General features: G+C 35.6%; 2 protein-coding genes across 3 annotated transcripts in view; both read right to left on the reverse strand.

Annotated features, from left to right (window-relative positions):
* Positions 1-2,696: 2,696 nt before the first annotated feature.
* LOC101735856 (cyclin-Q) lies at positions 2,697-4,605 on the reverse strand. Its single transcript, XM_004922345.5, has 2 exons — positions 3,763-4,605; positions 2,697-2,854 (listed from the first exon to the last, which is right to left on the reverse strand). The coding sequence occupies exons 1-2, from the start codon at positions 4,423-4,425 to the stop codon at positions 2,765-2,767; spliced, it is 753 nt and encodes a 250-aa protein (XP_004922402.1). The 5' UTR covers positions 4,426-4,605; the 3' UTR covers positions 2,697-2,764.
* A 5,668-nt stretch (positions 4,606-10,273) lies between these two features.
* Go (G protein alpha subunit Go) overlaps positions 10,274-23,474 on the reverse strand; it is a gene marked incomplete at its 3' end in the record, with an annotated part of 40,628 nt that continues 27,427 nt past the window's right edge. The window contains 4 exon segments of one of the 2 annotated variants that reach the window (NM_001043451.1): positions 10,274-10,522; positions 11,236-11,389; positions 12,292-12,421; positions 13,135-13,263. In NM_001043451.1, coding sequence (NP_001036916.1) covers positions 10,335-10,522; positions 11,236-11,389; positions 12,292-12,421; positions 13,135-13,263 — 601 coding nt within the window. 2 annotated transcript variants of the gene reach the window in all.

Genomic DNA, 23,474 nt, shown 5'->3' on the forward strand with positions numbered 1-23,474 from the left:
CTTAGTATTGTGAGGTACGTTTTATTCATGTATGTCAAAAATACAAGCTTAACGGTGTTTTAGTATTCAATTTATTTTTTTTATATTGTCGCGTGTAGCACAAATTGGAAGTGTTTAATGAAATTTAATGATTCTGTTTGTCTTCCACGGGACGCACAGAAGTTTCGATACCAATACCAACAAAAAAAACATTTACGAAGCGTTGATAAAGCGCTAACGTAATTAATTACGCAATCTCTGGCATACTGATTTAAAAAATTATAATTCGATACGCTTAAACGTAGCGTGATTCATTTGAATACAATTATACTAGTCATTGGTGTCTAATGTAGATTTTTAAAACCTGACAGCACATTAATACGGACCACGGTCCAGATATTCACTCACACCCCTAGAATTTAAGTCGTCATAGTTAATATACCTGTTACATACAAATTGAGCATATCAATGCAACTTCGCATTCGGTTCGAAATGTTAATTCGCACTACGTTGTACATCCGGTAGCCGGTTGAAAACTAGTACCGCTTTTCCCACGTCATGAGCTTACCCTGTACAATTATAAAAATTATGTATCGTAAAATGTTAGAAAACTGAATTATATTTGTTTGTAGATCTAAAAAAAGGAATGTGTTGTTTATTTTTTTGCCTATCCTTGATGTAATGAATCGTTTTTATAATTCGATAGTAACGTCTTAAATGGACTAAGTGAAAATAAAATTTATGTGCAATGAAACTTGGCGGCAGTTCAGCGATGCACTTAGTATTCTTGATATCCATGAGCACTGGAAATTACTCAAGGGGGTAGTACGCTCATTAGCTTTTTCTCAAAAAGAATCAATGACAAAAAACCACTTGCAAACAAAAAGGTACCATTCACTTTTTGTTGTCTATACCCCGCTAGAAGTAGCCAATGTGGAGGGTAGTCTGAAATATATTTATTAGAAAATGTCAGTTATTGCTTATATGAAATAGCTGGAATAGCCCCCTAGCCTAACAGCGAAATAGGCAAGGAAGAAAAATAGATGGATTGACAAGCCACGACCCACCATATGTAATGTGATCACCGGAGCCCATAGACAACAACAACGTAAATGCCGCCACCCACCTTGAGGCATTGAGTTCTAAAGTCTCAGCTTTACAGTACAACGGCTGCCCCGGCTTTCAAACCGAAACACTTCACTGTTTCACGACAGAAATAAGTATAGTGGTGGTGCCTACCCGTGTGGACCAGACGCTCTACTCTGTCAGTGATTATAAGGTAATAATATTTTTACGGGTTTGATTTTTATTACACCATGTTATTCCGTCACCGTGGAAATAATTCGTGAACATTTGTTAAGTACCTTTATGCCATCCTTATGCCACAACGACGATATTAATGAAAATATCCGTAATTTGAGTTTTGGAAATTTGGTGGCGGGTCAATTACTATTTTGGTTGGAAATATTGTTGGGGCTCTGTGTGTAGTAAAATGTTTAAACACGATAACTCTAGTTAATGTGAAGCGATCGCTATCATTTTAAATTCAAAAATGTATGAACATCTCGACAATGTCGAAGGAAGCCATCTTATTATACAACTAGCGACCCGCCCTCGCTTCGCTTCGGAAACATTAAAACACATGAAACTAAAAAAAAAAATAATAATAATTAAAAAACCTAGTCTATGTTCATCAGGGACAATGTCGGCTTCTAATGGAAAAAGAATTTTTCAAATCGGTCCAGTAGTTTCGGAGCCTATTCGAAACAAACAAACAAACAAATCTTTCCTCTTTATAATATTAGTATAGAAAATACAAAATAGACCAATTTAATCCCTATTAATTAATAATACGTCTTGGACGCCATGATTCAGCGTTTAAAAAGCACAGTTTTATATTACAAAGGAGTACCCATAGTTCCATCCGTCTAAATTTGATTACAAAATTTTAGTCAGACCTTAGTCTTTTTAGGTATTGTGAAAACTCCCATGACCTTCAATTGAATTATCTTTAGCATAGGTATATAATAAATAGGTAAGATTATGCAGGGAAATATGTCCGATAGTCATCCGAGCGTGCACACGTGTAGGGGCAAGTCGTCTAGTGCAGTGGCGTAGCGTGGTGGGGGCAGGGAGGGCAGACCGCCCCGGGCGGCACTTTTTAGGGGGCGGCAAAATTTCACAAGCTCGCGTATTCACGGGTTCCGTACAAATATTTACGGTTTTCAGATTTTTCCCTATAGATAGATGTTCTGTAAGATACACCTACCGAGATTCCTGTCAAATTTCATTTTTATAAGTCAACGGAATAGTAAGTAATGCTAACCTATTACTAAAAATTTCAACACATGGTTTTCATCCACATTAAGTGTTGTTTGGTATGCAGCTTTTCTCTACCTCTAGTGTTTTTGTTGATGAGAGGAAACCACTTAAATAAGGACTATAAATTTCTCTGGCGCCCATAATAAAAAAAATATTCACAAGAACAAATTTGATGCTTGCTTCTAACAGTTCTATGATCATCCTGTTAGTAAATTGGAATAGTTCAGAAGTTAATTTAGTCTATCTGATGATTAAAGATTAGGTGATTCATTCAATACAGGTGTCCAACTAAAAGTTTTTCTCAGTTTTGATTTCACCACCAGGTATTGTAAACTTGAAAGGAAATTTATGTAATATCCATCTGGTCAAACACATTTTGTGTTAAATAAAAGACATTTTTAATTAAGTTGTAACTTTCATCATCTGTATATTAAAAAATTAGACATTGAGAATGTTGAGAATGTTACAAAGGTTCCGGTTCACGACCATAAACTTGCATTATCTTCTCCATTATTTCCCAATTTTTTTCTTTCTGCAGATCCTTTGTGAAAACCTGAAACATTTGATGAGTAGATTTTAGTATTGGTTTCATTTTATTACTATATGTATTATTTTTACTGTTTTGTAAATACAAGAATCACATATTGAATATGAATCTTTCACAGATACCATATATACCATCCGGCTATGGAATGAGCTCCCCTCCACGGTGTTTCCCGAGCGCTATGACATGTCCTTCTTCAAACGAGGCTTGTGGAGACTATTAAGCGGTAGGCAGCGGCTTGGCTCTGCCCCTGGCATTACTGAAGTCCATGGGCGACGGTAACCACTCACCATCAGGTGGGCCGTATGCCCGTCTGCCTATAAAGGCAATAAAAAAAAAAAAAAAACCTAAACTAATATTGTTGAAAAATAACATACTATTAAATCTTATCATACTCAGTTTGACATAACTTAGATGTAATATCAGGCACTATTTTAATAGTACTGAAATCCAGATATACTCTGTTGTAACTATCTTATTAAAGTTGCCTGTAGATTTTTCAATCTTTCATATAAACTTTGCCTTATCACATATCTGGTATTGATTTTTATTTGTGAATACTAGTCTCTATGATGGTTTAATGCTTCAAAGTTCACATTATTACATCCAACTAACTATATAAGACTATTGGGACTATTTTGTGTTTCTTATAAATTTAGCCTTTTCCTATTTCATAAATGCTGTTCTATTTATTGTTTTTGTCTATATTCTGAGTGAAATGCATTAGAGAATTGATTTATTTTAAAAACCCTTTGTTGATATCCTCTGTATTAAGTGTATATCATTTTCAGTCAACACCATTATTTAATAATTTCTAGCTAATTATAAATAGTAGCTGAAATTATATATGCTATAAATAATATCAACTAAATGTGAAAATTCTAGTTATTATTGAATATAAAATCAAAACAACTTACTGAACACCATGCAGCATCATCATCTAGTGTGGATGCCAATGGCACTGATACTCCTAATACATGTAAAGCTAAAGTTAAACACGCCACTGCTATATGGGGTGCTCGATAATCAAGTACTGCTGGTGAGTGATGGAAATCCTGAAGGAAAGCCATTGCCATTCGAGCAATGGGAGCTGAACGCCACTGCGCTACTGGAAACCATTCTTGCAGCGATTTGAGATAATGCAATAGATACCGGTGTGGCGACGGCGCTTCCAGATTAAATCCCAGCAGTCTCAGCACAAGAAGCTCGGCTTGAGCTACAGCACTTCGCCATGACCAGTACTCGTCGCCTAACTCCAACGGACCGGCTCCACGATTTATCGAATTGTGTGCTACATTTACAGCATCTCGCAGCCTAACAGGCTCATCTCGAGATTTCCCGGCTGCACACAAACAAGCAGTGCAGATTACGTAGCAGTCGTAATCATTCTTGTCGGCCTCTTTGAAGAATTTGTGGTAAAATATGGCAGCAGTTGCTATAGTTGCAGGCTGCAAGCCAAGCTTTATTCCACATTCAAAAACAAAATTTGTTGCTAAGCTGTGGTTCGGCGCGCCTCGATAGTCGGGTACGCGCTTTTCACGTCTGTTTTGCAAAGCCATTACGTCAACTAAGTCTTTCATTGTAAAGCATCAATTATTTAAACGATATTAAAAATATATTTAAGTTTCCAATGTTTACAGAAGTACCAAACAACCAAACAGTCTGATCACTTTTGATTGATTTTTGAATTTGACTTTTGTTTGTAATCATTTGAGGTTATTTTCGTATACTTTTTGTTAGTTCTCATTAGAGAGGCAATGGGAACTAAGCTCATAGGTTGAATATTTTTAAGGTCTGAAGTAATAAATGCCTCCTGAGCAAACAGTAAAGTACACCAAAAAAAGGGTGCACGTGAAAGAAGTGACACTTTTATGCGGTGTGTAATATTGTGGTATTCTTCCTTTTTCATCCTTAACTCATATTTCTCTTGTAATAGGGAATGCTGTGTTTAAGAGAAACGACCTAGCTCCCTTTGTCCTTTCCTTCTCTCCACGGTAGAGTGGGTCGCGAGACGCTCTGTCCATTTTCTCACTCCCGCTCTTCCTAAATTGTATGTTTTCTTTCTAGTCGTAACGAATCTGTCCCGAAATAAATTTTATTCTCAAAGTGCCTAAAGGTGTAGGATGACATGAAATGAACCTAGTAGTAAGATGATGGTACAGTTTTTAATGGACTTTTTGAAAGAAACTGGAAAATTACGGTAAGTAATTTTGTTTCATTTTCACCACAGATGTTAAACGACTACTGATGAATGGATAATGGTAACAGGTGCTTGGCGTGTCTAAAATCATCGAGAATGGATCAAGAGGATGCGATAAGACGTGTTTTGGGGTGACATTGGTTTTACGTTGCCTTAGCGCCTGGGTCGAAAATATAGTTGTAGGCAGCCACAATATGAGGATTATCGTGCCGCGTCGCTTACTCAAAGAAAAGAATGCAAGCAATGACGGGTTTGAATTAGACTGACTCGATAAAGTATTTTTTTCTTTCTTTTAAACCTTTATTATCCCGTACAGCGCTTTAATCAGACGTGCATTCAGTGAAAATGTTTTGTCCTTTTCGATTGTTGGTAGTCTGGTACCATATACCATCAGTCACATTGAACTTTGCACTTATTGCATTGATTTAATAAATATTACTCTGTGTCAATATTATTGCGTGCCGTAAACTTTCTATTTTAAATAAGAATCAGTTCACGAGAAACGAAATGCTATCAAGCTTTTGTTGTTTATCGTGTGTGAGCCTTCCGACAGTACCTAACTAATTCAATGTCTTAGCCTAGTGCAAGTCTAAAGTCGTTTATTTTTTCCCCTACCTATTGCTTGGTAGCGCGAGGCTATTCCAGCTTTGCGCGGAGGGGTAGGGCAGCTTACGAGCTCAACCTGAGAGAATTTGCTAATGCCAGCCCTAACAAAAGCAGCGCTTCGCAGAATCTATCACCCAAACGGAATCGCGACCCCCAAAGAAGATCCGGCGAGAATCTCAGTGGGCTGTCTATGAGTTAGTACGCTTGTCTATGGGTTAGGACGATCATCAGTGCTTGAAGAGCCTAAAACCACAAACCACCGACAGTAGATCCGGGGATCTGACAAGGCCTGTTCCAGGCCGCGTCGGCTTGCATGGCCCAGTCACTCGTGTCGTATATGGTCGTTTACTATCATACAATTCCGTAGATACTATTCTCAAATTTGCACTGGTACAGATTTATACACATATTAATAATATAAAAAGAAGGGAATTGTTTGGGAGGAATAAATAAAAACAAATGATATATTTGAACATAAAAATTAGAATATAATCATTTTCAGTAATTATTTAAAATTATACACTTAAAGTACATTTATAGTAAATTCAATAAAAAATACCAGTGCAGACGAGATACAAATAAGAGAAAATATTGTTTAATTACATCGTTGGTTAAACACATCGCTTTCAGTAAATGCAATTCACAAAACATAAGTCGGGAAAGATCAAACAAACGATCAAAGATGTCACTTGTTTTAGAAAAATAAAGATAAGATTGAATCACATTCAAAAATTACACTAGTGACTAAAAATGTTACTTCCATAAACTTTTGTTCAACAGAGTGATCGGTCGTCGTCACCGGAAGCTACTGGTCACCATTAGTCACCACTAGGCGCCAGGGCCGCCGCGCGCTGGTGACGACTCGACCGATCTCTCGTACGCACTAGAAATAAATGTTTACATGTTCATCAATTCTAATAATAGATACTTCCAACATTGTACTCTGATCGGTACCGATACGACTACATACACGACCTCTGCCTTACTTTCAGACATAATTTAGATATCAAAGAACATTCAGTATGTATAAATAGTGAGGTTAGTAATAACTTTGGCAAATATGAATGAAGCATGGTGATATTTTTTTTTGTTAGAACGACACTATAGTGACAAAGACCCAGCACTTTTAATGAAACGCTCTTACTGATGTCGTTCATTCGCTAACTAACACCGACGACGCGCGGACGACGTCCGGAGGACTGATCGTTCGAACACCAGTAGAGTCCAGCCGAACTATCGTACCGCATACCCGAACTCGATATCCTCAGATGATTCAAAAAAAACTAACGCATCAGAGATCAAACATCTCGGCTCGCATGAACACGCCGCGCCACGCTTGCGGGTCCTTCCCTCGTCGAGTCTTACAAAACTAAACGTGATTCGAGCGAATAAACAATGCGGCAGTGTACAAAATTTACATCACATTCACTCGAAATATTAAGCAAATGGCGGTCCGCGCGGACGACGCGACGGAGCCAGCAGAATGATGCACCACCTCACATTCGTCGTACACTCATTAAACAAAATCTTTATAATGTAATGAAGCGTTCTTAACTACAAATTTCTGGTTGAATGTAGAATTGCTCTAATATTATTATTTTTTTTCATTAATTTACGTACACATATTGTTTACATAACAGTAAAAAACCTACCTAGCAACAAGCGAGCGTGGGCCCGCGCCGCATGCCGCCGACTCGACCGCGGCCCCCGATCTAACGAATGTCTCGCGACTCGGTTGTCTACATGTTTCTTTTCATTTTAATCTCCTAAATAGGACTCATTTTACAAAATCTTTGGTTTTAAGCAACCTCACGATGCATTACATTGAGCGCTTCGTTTTAGATCGGCGTGTGGCCCGCGCGGTCACGGTGTAGGCGTTACGTTTTCCATTTTTTTTAAATCAATTTTTACATATTCATAAACGTAAAATGAAAATAAATCACCTAACTATGACAATCGATAGTAAAGGTTACTGTCTAATTGCATTAATAATTATGTTTATTGATACAATTATGGTACTAATGCTTAAATTAGGAGTTTTTATTTATTTATTTATTATTAATAATAAATTATGTTATATAGTATATAATATGTATTGGGTGAATCGGTTACGCTAATTCGCGAATGTATACATACATAGTTTATATACTCACAAATCTTACATTCGATACGAATAGTAGCCATAAGTGGATAACTATACGCTAAGGAGTTTTGTGCAGCTTGTGCGATACGTTACTGCAGCACCGACACCAGAGAGCCGGCGAAGACACGACACCACGACCAGATATCGGCTGCACGAAAATACGTATGTAGCTTACAAATATTACAAAGCCTTCAAAAACTAAACTATATTAAAATCAAACCAACAACAGGAACGGGTCTGACGCGCAATTCTGTTTCCCCGAGAACGTAATTAAAAAAAAAAAAAACTAATGAAATAATGTAAATCACAACATACTTTTAAGCCATTTCAACGGATCAGCTGCTTCGCAAATCATACTTACATTTGACGTATAAAAGGTCATTGACACTCCTGTTCTTGGCTTGATCCCGACATAATCACTCCAACCTGAATCTGCGACGACAAATTTAAAAAAAAAAAAGCAACATCCGCTCTGACGCATTAAGATAAACAATGCACGTCCTACGTCACAGACTCCATCAACGAACAATTACAATAATGTTAACATTATAGGTACGACGATTATAATGCTATTTTAATTTATTCAATATTAACTGTTTAAACGCTAAATATACAGGGCCTCATTTAGTGTGAACGGTAACTGAAAGGAGTTACTTCTAGACAATCAATGTTATATTAATATCGGCTGCAAAGTTTTATATGCAATGTTGTATATTTCCTTAAAAATTTGTCAAATGATATTGAATGGTGATGAAATGATAATGGTGATGAAGTAAGAGCGAGAGCCACCATTAGCCGAGAGGAAAACGAAACAACTTCATGTGCGTTTATTTTCTTTTTTTTTAATTTATTATACAGAATACATTTAGAGTGCAGACTAAACAAGGCCCTTTATAAATTAAATAGTTACATGATTTTTTTAATAGATGATTAGATATGACGCTATAACTTAAAAAGTACAAAATGTCCAAACGACATGACAAAAAATTAATAATGAATATAAATATGGCATTATAAAATGATTAAACTGGAATAAATAGTTTGTGCTTACATCACTTAAATTAAAATAGGTACTAAACCTCAAGTAAGTTAGGAAAGAGTTCAGCTCACAATACAATATTAGCTAAGATATATCGGAACATAAACAAAGGTTCTAAATCCCGTAGAGTTACTGTTCGTGTTTTCAAAATTGTATAAAAATATATTTCCATCGTGCTAATACTTAATAGTGGAATGATGCATTGTAATCAGTTATAATAGGCCTGTGAACATTTCCACGTAATTCACTACAGTTCGGTGTGAAACATCAAATAATTTAAAATTGACATCAAGAGTCAAAATGTTGGACATCCATTCTATTATGTAACTTAAAACCAACCATTGAACTCAAACCTATTGATTCGATTCTTATGTGTGAAGAATATGCGATTATTTTAGGTAGAATATATTTAAAAATTATTGTGACAAAAAATTAATGATCAGGGAGCAACCAAAGAACAGATTAATAATCACGAACCAGTAGATTTTTGCAAAAAGGCGGATATCCGACTTTTTGTCTGTGATGTCTAATATTGGTTGTTGCCCCTCGGTCCGTAAGAGAGTGAGTATATAAGCAGAGTTAGTGACCGGTGCTCCGGGGGGGCCGGAGCGAGGCCGACGGTGACACAACTAGATCGTAAACGAACGAACTTCTGAACGAACCAAACGCTGAACGAACGCCTAGCACCAAAATTTAGAATCGAACACTAGATCGCTAATTCCACTGAAAAACATGTCTAACGGCAGGTCCAGACGGGTCGAATAGTTCTCAACGCAACACTTCGAACAACCGAAAGATGTCAAACTTTTGAATCGATTTATGTTTCGATTCGCGAATAATCGATATAATCGACTCGCTCGGACCCGGTATTAACGAGAACGTTCCAGCGGGGAAGGCTCGTCCGGAACGAAGAACAGAACGACGGTTTATATATTACAAGGGAAATGAAACGCTACCCGCACGTCTCGCATCTAGTCGCGCACCGCACGTCGGAGCCGCGTGACTCGTGATAACTGCACGTCGGCGGTACATATCGAGTAAGCTTACTTCTCATAAAAATATATACACCACTAGATTTAATTACCAGAAATAAATTTGAACAGGCTTTACGGGATACACGCGTTCGAACGTAATTCGAGTATTCAGAATTTAATTCGAGATGACAAGTTGTGGTTTACAAGAATCATGCAACAAATTCATAGACACGCTTGTCTCTGGTCTGGGATTAGATTTTACGATATTCGTTTTTCGAATTATCGTAATTCGAGTATTCAGAATTTAATTCGAGATGACAAGTTGTAGTTTACTAGAATCCTGCAACAAATTAGACACGATTGTCTCTGGTCTGGGATTAGATTTTTCGATATTCGTTTTTCGAATTATCTTTATCGTTAGCAGCGTGTGTATCGGTTAGGTTAGATAGCGCTGTTTTTTTTTTTATTTTTGATATAAAAATAGCGGTGTATAAATATATGTAATAGTGGCGGCGGGTGCGAGGCGGCTAGTACAGGCCGCAGCCGCGCAGGTTGTTGGCGATGATCACGTCGGTCACCGCGTCGAACACAAACTGGATGTTGTTCGTGTCGGTGGCGCACGTCATGTGGCAGTAGATCTCCTTCGTGGTGGACTTGTTCTTCGCTTCGAACTGCGCCTGGATGTACGCGGCCGCCTCGCCGTACTCTTGCGCGCCTGCAAATAACGCATTATAATCATCATTATGTATTTTCTATTGCTTTTTTTCCTTTGTCGTATCACTCTTGTCGGGGCGGTCGTGATCGTCATTCAGTATCATTGCTGTGGGCAGATGTTATGCGCCTCACGAGCGGTTTGTGATGAGTCTGGTATCAGACGTATGGTATATACTTTTTCTGATAGTGTGTGGGAACTTAATAAGAAAGATCTATAGAAATACCATATATAATATATAAGGTCCGAAAACTTTCCTCCACGGTGATTACTCAGCATGCCAAATATTCAAATAAGGTTTGAAAATTGTTAGTAATTGCTGTTGAACCGTCCGTGGCTTAATAAGTAATAAGCCAATAAGCCCGGTGTATGATTATGCCAAGAGCTTACGGTCGATAACCATCTTCCTATGAAAATAATAAAAACAATAGTAATACTGACATCTTGTAAAACTATGCATAAATATTAAAGTTGTTCATTTATTTTTCTTCCTGCCCTAACGCCACTGGATTGGTCAAGAATACTTAGTTTCGAACTGGCTTAGCTTAAAGTCTTAGGGAATACAGACCTTGGATTGGCATATCCAAATGGCAATGCATAAGCTGTGAAATTACCATTTTTACGGTCATGAAGAACTAGGTATTAATAATACCGGTCAGACATATTTTCATGCAAGATCCTCAGACTAAATTGTGATTAGTAAAACGATAAAATACCTGTATATTCTGGAAAGCATATGGTGAGCGGCGATCTGCGAATTTTTTCCTCGAAGAGATCCTTCTTGTTCAGGAACAAGATGATGCTGGTGTCGGTGAACCATTTGTTGTTGCAGATAGAATCGAACAACTTTAGACTCTCCTGCATACGGTTCTGTAAATTTAAATGCAATGTGATTAATTTGGTACATAACAGTTATATATTTGCAATTCGAATAATATAACAACAAAAATGTATTGACGAAAATTCTAGTAAAATATTTATGTGTAAAAAATTCCAAATAAGATCTGAGATCAATTAATTATTCTTAATGATAAGAAACAACAGCTTTTCTGTCTGTAATAGTTTCCAATAAATTAGTGACCTGTGAGATATCACCAGGAGCCTCCACACAACACCCTATCGTTTCATCGACATTGGTTACAATAATGTTAAAACCTTTTTTTTATTAACTAATCTTATGGATGGATCTGAATGTTGGGCGACGAAAGTGAAACATGAAAGAGGAGTGCATGCGGCAGAGATACAAATGTTGAGATTGATGTGTGGAGTGACAAGAACGGACAAGATAAGGAATGAGTATATCAGAGGAAGTGTGAAAGTAGCCCCCGTAATAAAAAAATTAAAGAGCGGACGGTTAGCGTGGTATGGACATGTGGTGCGTAGAGAGAAGATGCATGTGACTAGGGAGATGTATGGAAATGGTAGTGCAAGGTAGAAAGGGAACTGGTCGACCGAGAAGACATGGATGGAGTGTGTGAATGACGATATGAGAAAGAGAGGAGTGAGTGTTGAAATGACAGCTGATAGAAGAGAATGGAAGAGAAAAATTAGCTGTGCCGACCCCACATAGTGGGTTTTTTTTATTGCCCTTGTAGGCAGACGAGCTCACGTCCCACCTGATGATGAGTGGTTACCGTCGCCTATGGACTTCAGCAATGGCAGGGGCAGAGCTAAGCCGCTGCTTACCGATAAGGTGGAGAAAAATAATAATCTTACTCTTAATAAATAAATAAAACTGAATCATCGGCTCATTCATTACTGTATATACTGACCGTTGTTTCATCCTCGTGCAACACCTGATCATATTCAGACATGGCAACACAGAATATGATCGCGGTCACGTCCTCGAAGCAATGAATCCATTTCTTCCTCTCCGATCGCTGCCCGCCCACGTCGAACAATCTGGAAACATAATTTGCGTTACTGATTGAATCATACTACTATTTATGTCGTCACTATATCACTCTAGTTCAACCATGTATACTGATAATGTTCGAAGCGCTCGAAATATTTATGTACATACGAATGTAATAGAAACAATTATAAACTTACTGCAATTATTCAACAATGAAACATTACTAATGACGACATAAAAGTCCTTGCGCGTGCAAACTTTATTTGTAATCCCTGATTGACTTAGGCGTAATTACATTGATTAACAATTCTAGACAAACTACATATTCATTTCGTATTAGTGTCGTCATGATAGACTATGAATCTCATAAGTTAATAGATTATGAAATCATTATCAAATATACTAAATATGTATTACTGAAACACGTGACATATTTTCATGGGCCACGTTTCTCGTCGTTGAAGAGAAAAACAACAATCAACAATTTCAATAAGCCTGTTTGTTCACTTTAATCCTGAACACAGGGGAACAAACAGACAATTGTTAACATTTGTTTTAGGGCTACATTTTGTACATTAAACTAATAAAAACCAATCACTCATGGTCGCCTTATAATCATCTTTCAAATTATAAATACAACTTACAATTTTATTGAAATACTTATTGCCCCTTATAAATTGATGTCTCTTCGTTTGGCAAATTCCGTAATCGCCTATAATCAGTTACTATTTAAAGCCGTTGCCTGAAAAGATCAACTTACTTGAAATTGAGGTTTTTGAAGGAGAAATGTACTTCGACGATTCCAGTCGTTTTGACTCTAGTCCTTAGGATATCTTGTTCGGTGGGCTGGTAATCCTTTGCTCCTAACCGGTCGAGGTCGTCCAGGAAACTAGAATCAAAGGAGACCGTGAGCATTACCGAAAATACAATTGTTGAATTTCACTAACTAGTGGTCGACCGGTAGTCGAAATTCTACTATAATTAATTGAAATTATAAGTTTGTACACTATTATGATTATATTTTATACTTCTATAATCACAAATTTCGCCAAGACTACACTATAGAAAAATATTCATAAAGACAAACAATATTTAATCTATTCTCAATTTGACCACAGACGTCAAGAACAAAAGTTCGACAATAAATAGTATGCATGCGTGTGTGCGTCAAATACATGGTATGTAGTGTGTGTGTAATGTTTTCTTTATTGATTTAATGTATCTTTTATGCATAATTTACAAAAAATATTAGCACTGTGCACTTCTTCTCTGTATTCTCTATAAGTGTGGAAAACTTCATACTCCTCCGTCCGTGCAATTTTCGTAAAAAGGGATACAAAGTTTTTGCTTCACGTATTAATATATAGATGACATTGATATTATCATGTGTAAGTTACATTTTAGTAATTACATAACAACCAAAAAAAACGTTGCCAGTGTGCGAGGGTTTAAAAAATCAAATTTTATTCTTTTAAACACTCTATGAACTTAAACTAGTGTATACCACAATAGAGAGTTAAACATTCAACATGATTTGAATAATTTCGAATTTTTAATCACTTTTAAATTTAATCAATTTACCTTTTCTTTTACAATAGAAACCATAAGGAGGTAGGGCGCGATAGTGGGCATTAAAATTATATAAAAATATTCTGTTTGTGTTTCCTTAATAGATTTCACTGTGAATTTAGAATGCTTAATACGTGTGCAATTACAGTTCGATTTGCCGTTAATGTATTCATTATTCAGAATTGATAAGGAACGAATACGAATATGTTTTTATTGGTTTGGAAAACTAGTTCTTTTTTTTTAATTTAATTATACTTTAATTTTAATTATTAATTTTATTAATTTCTTTGTGTATGGGCGCTTGTATGAAAATGTTCACATACCATTCTATTTTAAAACAAATTGTTTGTTTGTTTGTATTGAGTCGACTATTATCAAAGCCGGCAATGTGACTTTTGGACAATTATAGGTAAATCAGAAAAACGAATTATTGACGTTGTATTCCATTGGCAGTCACAAAACTCTTCTGAATCACCTCTAAGATAAATAACAGGTTAAGCATTAACCTTTATTTAATACAGGTTTTGAACCGTATTCTTTGAAGGAGACGATTATATTCAAATCAATCTGTATTGACATATCAATAACATTTTTTTTTCCAAATGCACAGATTGCCTGCCACCTTTGATAATAGACGACTCATTTGATGTTTAGTTTTTTGAAGAAGATATTTGACATTCTAGGTCAAATTTTAAAGAAGGTATATTGTTAGGATACACAGTCAGGCGTATCAACGTGTACGTGGTTTAAGTCACGCATTCAAATAGTATTGGGTCACATTCATTTGTTTTTGTGCCTTAACAATGGCAGTATATTTGGCATCCACACACATTGTTCCTAAAATGATGTCTACGGTTTTATACGTATGTAAATGAATATAAATCAATGATAACGATTGCATAGGGTAACCTAAGATACGAATAAAAGCGTTTTTCTTATATTAATCAATGGAAAACTTAAATTGGTTTTTTATTGGAAATTGGGGTGAGCATCTAATAACACAATTATGTAATGGTTAAAGTGACAGTTCGTGTAAACTATATTCATACGTTTAAATAGATACATATTTTAAATAGAAAATGATTACCCAACGATTCGTTACACGAACATTTGCCCGGTGTGGGAATCGAACCCACGACCCTCGGCTCCGCAATCAGGGATACTAACTACTGCACCACCGAGACGGTAAAACCGTCAAATTAATTTAAACCTATAGACATTTAAAGACTAATCGCACTCAAGCGAGAAATCAAAGATAGAAATCTATAGGAGTGGGTGATATAAATCGTATATAGATTCAATATCTATATATCGCCGCAATATCGTTGAATCCGATATCGCCCCGCACGAAATCTATATATCGATATCAGCCGATACACGATATTGCTCGATGTGATGCGCATCGCCATATCGGACCGATTCGTGAATCGAAATCTATATTTCGATATCAGCCGATACACGATATTGCTCGATGTGATGCGCATCGGCATATCGTACCGATTCGTTAATATCAGCAATATTCGTTTGGTTCGTATCGAATCGGCCAGAGTGAGTGAGCGCACGATAGGGATATCATGTGATGAATGAAACAGAAACAGGCATTATCCATACAATTGTAAACCTTATATTTAAGTCCATATGTCTGCAGATTATTCTTAGCGTATCAGCAGGATACAATTAAGGAAAGAAGTTTCAACTTTCGACCCTAACTTGAATGCAGTATAGCCTATTTGCATCGTTGAATTTAATTTCACGCGCTTTGACCTTGAACTAGAATTTTTGGACAAGTGTTTATAAATACTTAAAAGTTTTTTGTGTTTGATTTTTAAAGTACACATTTTTCTATTTTTAGTTGAATCCAAATAATTGAGTTTATTTCTTGTGTTTGTATCTGTCTCTTTTGGTTTATTTTGTAATTTTAAATTAAGACACAAAATACTAAAAACTGAAAATAATGTTTCAAATCTCAAATATCATGAATCACTACTAGCATCCATCAATATATAGATTCAGAAAATATATAGATTCAATATCCGATATTGATCCTCGATATATAGATACGATTCGATACGCGGCAAAACCGATATTACCCACTCCTAGAAATCTATGATCGTATAGGGCGAGCTGCACGTTTAGCATCCTGTTTGCCACTAGTTGCAGTCGACGGTGGCGGTGATGTCGCATACATATTAACGAGCTCGCAGACGACACGCGATCCTTGAATAAATACAGCATTCGTTTGTATAGCCCCCTCTTCGTGCTCAGCTAAAGAACGTTTCTGCTTTTGCATTTTGTCGAGTGTATCTCTTTGAACGACGTCAATACGCAGCGTATTTTCTAGAATTTACGCTAGAATATATTTTTCAAAACTGTTCGTAATTGGTTATTAATCGAGCCTATACTTCCAAAGAGATCCAATATGAATATTCGGTCTAAAAGATCGGCGTGACGTCACGGATCGTGCCTTAGTGACTCACTAGCAACAACGACATCATTCATTTCTGAGTAACGTGATCTTTTAAATTTTTCATCCCAGTCACAAAAACGTCACGTTAATACTAGTGAGTCAGTTTGGATTTTAGAAACTACTAGCTGCACTCGCCCGCTTTACTGGACCTTTTAAATTAACATTATTATTTATTGTCATTATTATTAGAGTCCAACGCTGATATAAATATTAGCCTATCCATTAAGTTCATGTATTTTATACATGAATACCAAGTTTCAAGTCAATTGGATGCATGGTTCAGTAGTTATAACCGAACATTTGTAAAAACCACTGTAGATTTATATATTAGTATAGATTATAAAACAATTATTTTTCTTTGGCGACCCTTACATAGTTTCTGATTTTATTTTGTTAATCCTGACTCCGTTTTATTGAAGAGCGCTAAAGTAAGCCTTTTCACAATTTCCCCTTGTCGTATGCAATCAAAAATATCTATGATTTTATTATCACTAGGAAAATAATTTAAAAAACAACGAACTTTCTAAGCTTTGTCAATGGTACGATGAGGGAAGTGATAATGGTACATAAAATTATGTATGCTGTATGTTCAGTAGCAACTCAATCTAATTCTAAGTGATGTTTTAAGCATCAACTCTATGCAGCGTAGCGGGCCATTCACCTTGGTAAATAAGGTAAAAGTGTCACTTTTATTGTGATAATAGATCCCTTCCCTTGAAAATGGAACACTAACCGGAATACATATTATATGGAAAGGAAAATCGACTATTCTGTTTGTTGATTATTTTAGGTCGATCGTTGCCGAAGCGACGGGACGCTTATCCTATTTTTAGATATAAAAATACATTAACCGGACGAGGTAAAGAGTCTTATTCATAAGAGGATGTATACTAATAATACTGACATTTCAATGGTATAAGTCAAAGTCGCGTAGAGCTGTAAAATGTACACAATTGAAAAGTGCATTACGCAATCCTGAATTACACGCACCTACCTTATCAGAAACTGAAAATTTTAATAGAGGTCGAACTTCTGAATACATAATATACGATATGATAATGATATTAAACAGAATAAGTACAAAATTTAAGCTAACCCTTTTATCTGATTTCATTTTGTAAGGACCGTCAATTGTTATGTTATTTTACTAAGAAAAATTGCTATTCGAGTCTTCACTGATTTTACGTTAAATTAACATACCTTTTAAAAGCAATAATAATGAATTTAAACAATATAACTTTATGTTTGGTACTTTATCGATATTTTCGGGTCGACGAGATTCTTGCTTGAAACAATTTAATTTAAGTGAAAAGAAAAAGAAAAGATCCGCATCAAAATAGATTTTTATTACTGTCTCTGTATGTATATAATTAATTAGCCGGTGAAGTGGGCCTTATGTGATAGTGCTAGAACATATTATGATCAAAAAATTCATTTATGAATGGTATTTTCAAAAGTGACCCAAGCCAGCAGCACGGTCGTAACGTTTAGTTTATAAACATGACTTACATTTGTACTTATAAAAAATACAAATCACACTTTTTATTCAAAGCTATAAAATAAAATTATAGCCACCAACGTAAAGCACTTGAACGTGTTATCAAATTATCTTAATTATTCGTGAGAGGGTACTTACGAAATAAGTAGTTAAAACGTCTCGTGTGAAAGGCCAGCGCTAACACGATTCACCGGTAACTTATACGAAATGAAAAAAGTATGCTTCGAGTCACGCAAGGTTTATTTCTGCAATTAGATTTTTTTTTTTTTGTTCCACCGCATTTCTTCGGTCGGTCGAAATGGAAATTACAAATTCACGAATTTTAGTTTGCTTCGTTCTAGTTCAACTAAATACTGAGATAATTACGTACGTTGCTGTTTAATTTGTATTCACAAATATCAGTGAATGTAGAACACAACCAACAAGGAATAACAATTAATTTTATTACATACTCATATATCTTTCACCTTCTTCTTCGTATAGAAACGAGACTGTCGACGATTTGCTACCAGAAGGTTCTTAGTTACTTTGGTCACATTGCTCGGCGACCACCAGACAACCTTGACAGATTGATTGTGGTGGGCAAGGTAGAAGGGAAAAGACCCGCCGGCCGGCCACCAAACCGTTGGTCGGTCGCGCCCTGAGATAAGCCGAAAACCGAAGTAAATTGAAGCTGATGGTACAAAGAGCCACGAAGGGCTTTCAGGGACACGACCTTCAGCAATGAAGTATTCGACTAAGAAGAAGAATATCTTTCACAGTATTAGAATAACCATAATAAGAATACTATTACTAATTTTTAAGTATACAATTGGCCATTTTATTTTAATTCTTACAATAGGTTGGTGTAGCGTATTGTAAGCACGCATGATAACACCACCAATCTACCTTTTTAATAATACTATTGATAGTACGACCTCATTTCCCGGAGTGGGTCGTGGTATCGCTATGATGTCTTTAGTCTCATGTAGGCATTTAACAGCAGTTGTATTCTATGACATTATTCACTCATCGAAGCTCTTATTTACTTTACACTATATACATATAACAAAATCTGTATATAAGCGAACTTAATATCATAAGAATTCTCTCCTGGTTCACCACAAATATGTTTAACGTAAATCTATTTAACTGTGAAGTCCAGTCAATTACGTACGTACATTGATTGATGTGTTGATGAATTTTCAAGAAACGTATGAATCTACGTGATCCCTGTCAGCGACGAGTGCTACAGTTCAAGGGCAAATCTGTATAGATTGTGGAACCGACATCCCTGGCCTTGTGCCAACACAAAACCTAGACAACATTGGACTCAGCCTGTGGCTTTATTTTTTATTGCTTAGATTGTTGGACGAGCTCACAGCCCACCCGGTGTTCAGTGGTTACTGGAGCCCATAGACATCTACAACGTAAACGCGCCACCCACCTTGAGATAAAGTTCTAAGGTCTCAGTATAGTTACAACGGCTGCCCTACCCTTCGAGCGGAAACGCATTACTGCTTCCAGGCAGAAATAGGCTTGTCGCAGTCCTATATTCATTTTTTAGGAGGGAGTTGTAAAAGTATAAATACCTCTTGAAATTCAATAAAGGAATATTTAATTTGCTTTTAAATCAGTGCTAGCGCGTGTCATAAACCCACACGTGTAGGTACTATGGTTCTGCCTATTTCTGTCTTTTTGAAACAGTCACTTATTTCGGGTTTCCATAGTGAAACAGCCGTTCTACAAAGATATTAAGATTTCTAGCTCATTCACTCCTCTATGGTAACGGTATCCTTCAACGTAACTTTCGCCTAGTTCAAGACGCCCGATTAACTTGAAAATTTGTGAACAAGAAACAATGACAAAATAATTTTATTATTTTTTGGCTAATGTTCTTACGTGATCTCTTAGATCACGATAAAAAAAAGTACCTACATACAATCCGCAAGGCAACGGAAATTGTTATTCTTTTTATCATCTTAAAAAGATCTTACAGTTGAAACATTTACTATATAAATTACAGCTTTTATACTTTAAGGACCTCTAACCGCTAAGGATGCCTTGACCACACAATGTTACGTTTTATTAGCAGATGTTTCATATATAAAAGATGAGTTATTTTAAAATATAATATATATCATCGGACTCTTTTTTTTTAAGCAATCAAATCACATTACACACTTTCCATGACATCACAATAACAATTTCCAGTAAATCAACAATTTAAATTCTAGTTTACTTACGATAGATGGACGATATTTATTCAAGTATTCAAACGAGCATTATCTTGTGACTGATTTACATTAAATGCAAACGAGACACGCGTTATTTTAGACCCGCATTGAATTAAATTTAAAAAAAAATGTTCAAGTAAATCGAAAAAAGAAAGAAGCCAATAAAAAATTCCATGAATACTGAACTAGAAATGAATACATATAGCTAGTTCCGCAGCAAAGTGTCCTTATAACTAAAATACATGCTTATCATAAGCAATGCGGCATGTGTTGAATGTTGAAACCCGAGTGTTTATGATACTGACGCTTTTTTCACATCAGTCCTGGCCGTTCGTTGCTGACGTCAAGCCTATGTCAACATTAACTGGGTCAGTAAACAAGGATGAATTACACTCGAACCGGCCAAAATAATTTCATTATCGTTCAATACTAAGTACTATTTACTTAATAGTATTTAATTGAACGATCGAAATAAATAACTCAATTTATATAAACCATCAATTTCATTCCAATGATATAAATTATCAAATGTTAATTAGTTCTTCGTCACATTATATTCGAGATTCAATTCGTGATTTTTACGAGAGAATAAAAATCCCTTTGCAATTATCTATCTTCTATGTCTATATATATAAATGAATTGCTGTTCGTTAGTCTCGCTAAAACTCGAGAACAACTGGACCGATTTGGCTAATTTTTAATCTTGAATTATTTGTGGAAGTCCAAAGAAGGTTTAAGAGATAGATAACTATAAAAATGCTCGGAATTGAATAAAAATAACAATTTTGTTTTTCCTTTCATATGTCCCCCGTCGGACGGATTCCTTTTGTTTGTTTTAAGCTTATTTTATACAAAAGTTTAGGTCTTTTATTTATCGATTGAGGCACTACGAAGTCTGCCGGGTCAGCTAGTTATAGAAATAAAAATCATTGGTATAGATTGCAGCGTGCATTCAAGAGCTGCCGACGCATAGAATTCATGTATGATGATGTGGTGTCGACTCGCTCGGCAACAGGTCCGGCCGCGATCAATACGCGGAGCCGCGCCGCCGCACGTTGCACGCCGCCGCCGTCAAGCCCTTTCGATATCACGCTCACCGCGCCGATCGCTAACCGACTAACATAGAAGCTAAGCAATTTACTTCAAATTGTATTGATTTATAAGTACTTTAGATGAATTCTAACAATAAAATAAAAGCGTCGATCTAATGAAAATAGAGGACTATTTTTGTTTTTAATATTGTAATTTTCTCCCTACCCGCTAAAACAAAAAGACGTTACACTTTGACTCTCTGCTTCAGTTTATCTACGAATCCACTTACGACGGATTTGGTTTAAGTTAGAGAACTATTCTAGAGGTACAACTAGTCGCAATTTTTTTCAAAACAATTTACTTCGATTTCACATTGTAGTGAGTAATAAGTACTTTAGATGAATTCAAATAATAAAATAAAAGCGCCGATCTAAATGAAAATAGAGGACTATTTTGGTTTTCAATATTGTAAGTTTCTCCCTACCCGCTAAAACTAAAACACGTTACATTTTGACTATCTGCTTCAGTTTATCCACGAAGCCAGTTATGACGGATTTGTTTTAAGTTTGAGAACTATTCTAGAGGTACAACTAGTAGAATTTTTTTTCAAAACAATTTACTTCGATTTCAGATTATTGTGAGTTATAAGTATTTCAGATGAATTCAAATAATAAAATAGAAGAGTCGATCTAAATGAAACTATTTATTTAAGTTATTTAACTATTTAAGTTTTTAATATTGTAATTTTCTCCCTACCTCTTAAAACTAAAACACGTTACATTTTTGACTCTCTCTGCTTCAGTTTATCTATGAAACCAGTTATGACGGAATTGTTTTAAGTTTAGAGAACTATTCTACAGGTACAACTAGTTGCAATTTTTTCCACCACATACGGTTTACGCTCTAATAACGAGCTAACAAGCTAGCTGCTAATAAAATCCCGTTTATAAGATATCTTTTTTTACCACAAATAAGTACACAAAGCAAGAACAGTCAATCGTTAAAATATACTATAATTCGTAAATCTGCTTGAATTAGCGCGAATAGTATGACCAACACATAAATGTGTCAACGCGAATTGTTCCATGCGGCCAGTTCCAAATGTGGGCGTTTAGTATCTCAGTTAGATACCGGTTTTACATCATAATGATTATACGGAATATATTGAAACTATGTATCGAACGTTGAATGTATAAATATTTAATATGGAGTGAAGGATTATTTCACCAAAGCCCTAATCAAACCATAGACCTAAAAACACCGTATTTGCTAATCATGTTTTTTTAAAATTCAAATCCTAATGTAGAACAGGTTCAAAAAAATGTATTCTAATGTCAATATTTTTAAAACTATACCTATACATATGCATTAACGTTGACAAGTCACATCCTGGCTTCAAGCTAGGATTCCTCTACTGTATTGTATATTTAAAAAAAAAACAATAAAATTCAAATCAAAACCTACTTTCCTCTAAATAGTATAACACTTCCACAGTACGCGTTTTTATTTCATTCATCGTCACATGAGACGCGTTAAATGGTAATTATTTAGTAGGTCACCGGGTGAATTATAATATTTCCCCTCGAATTTGATCCCATAATGTTCACTAACTTACATGGACGAACATAATTTTTTCACTGCCACTCTCCCTATACGCATTTTCATGTTGTGGAACGGTAATTTAGTTCACAAAGGGGAATCGTATGTATGGAACTCTTCAGGAATTCGTGTTCTATTGTATTTTATTGTAATACATTCATTTAAAAACGTACAAAACTTAAAGAACTTAAAATTAAATTCATCCCAAAATACTAAATGCCACGCGGTCTCAGTCGCTCAATGTTAAATACTTAAAATGGGGATTTTGTATGGATTTCAGTACAGATAAAGACGTATTCTTAGTCTTAAACTATAGAACACAGAATAGTTAATGTGAATTAATTAATTCAGCAGTTATTCGGTTCGGGTTAATGAATAAATGAGCAAATGTTTAAACAAAAAAAAAACTGATTTTCTCTGGTCGGTTGACTACATCGAAACAGACGAGAGCATCGTCGTTTTTTTTATATATCCACGATTAGCGTCCCTATCGGTCTACACAAAAGTAAAATTGTGTACCTATATTAAATACACATTACTCATAAAATTCTTAATATTAAATGAAAACCGCAAACTCACAAATTTTTTTGATTAACATGCTTCATAACACACAAAGGTAGGTGGAATAATGGCAGTACCTTTCATGAGCTCAAAGTACATCATTACAAATTATTTTGTTACTGATTGAAAATGTGAGTTGAATTAATATTGATTAATGT

Source organism: Bombyx mori, chromosome 19, assembly GCF_030269925.1.
Source record: "Bombyx mori chromosome 19, ASM3026992v2".
Taxonomy (NCBI): Eukaryota; Metazoa; Arthropoda; class Insecta; order Lepidoptera; family Bombycidae; genus Bombyx; species Bombyx mori.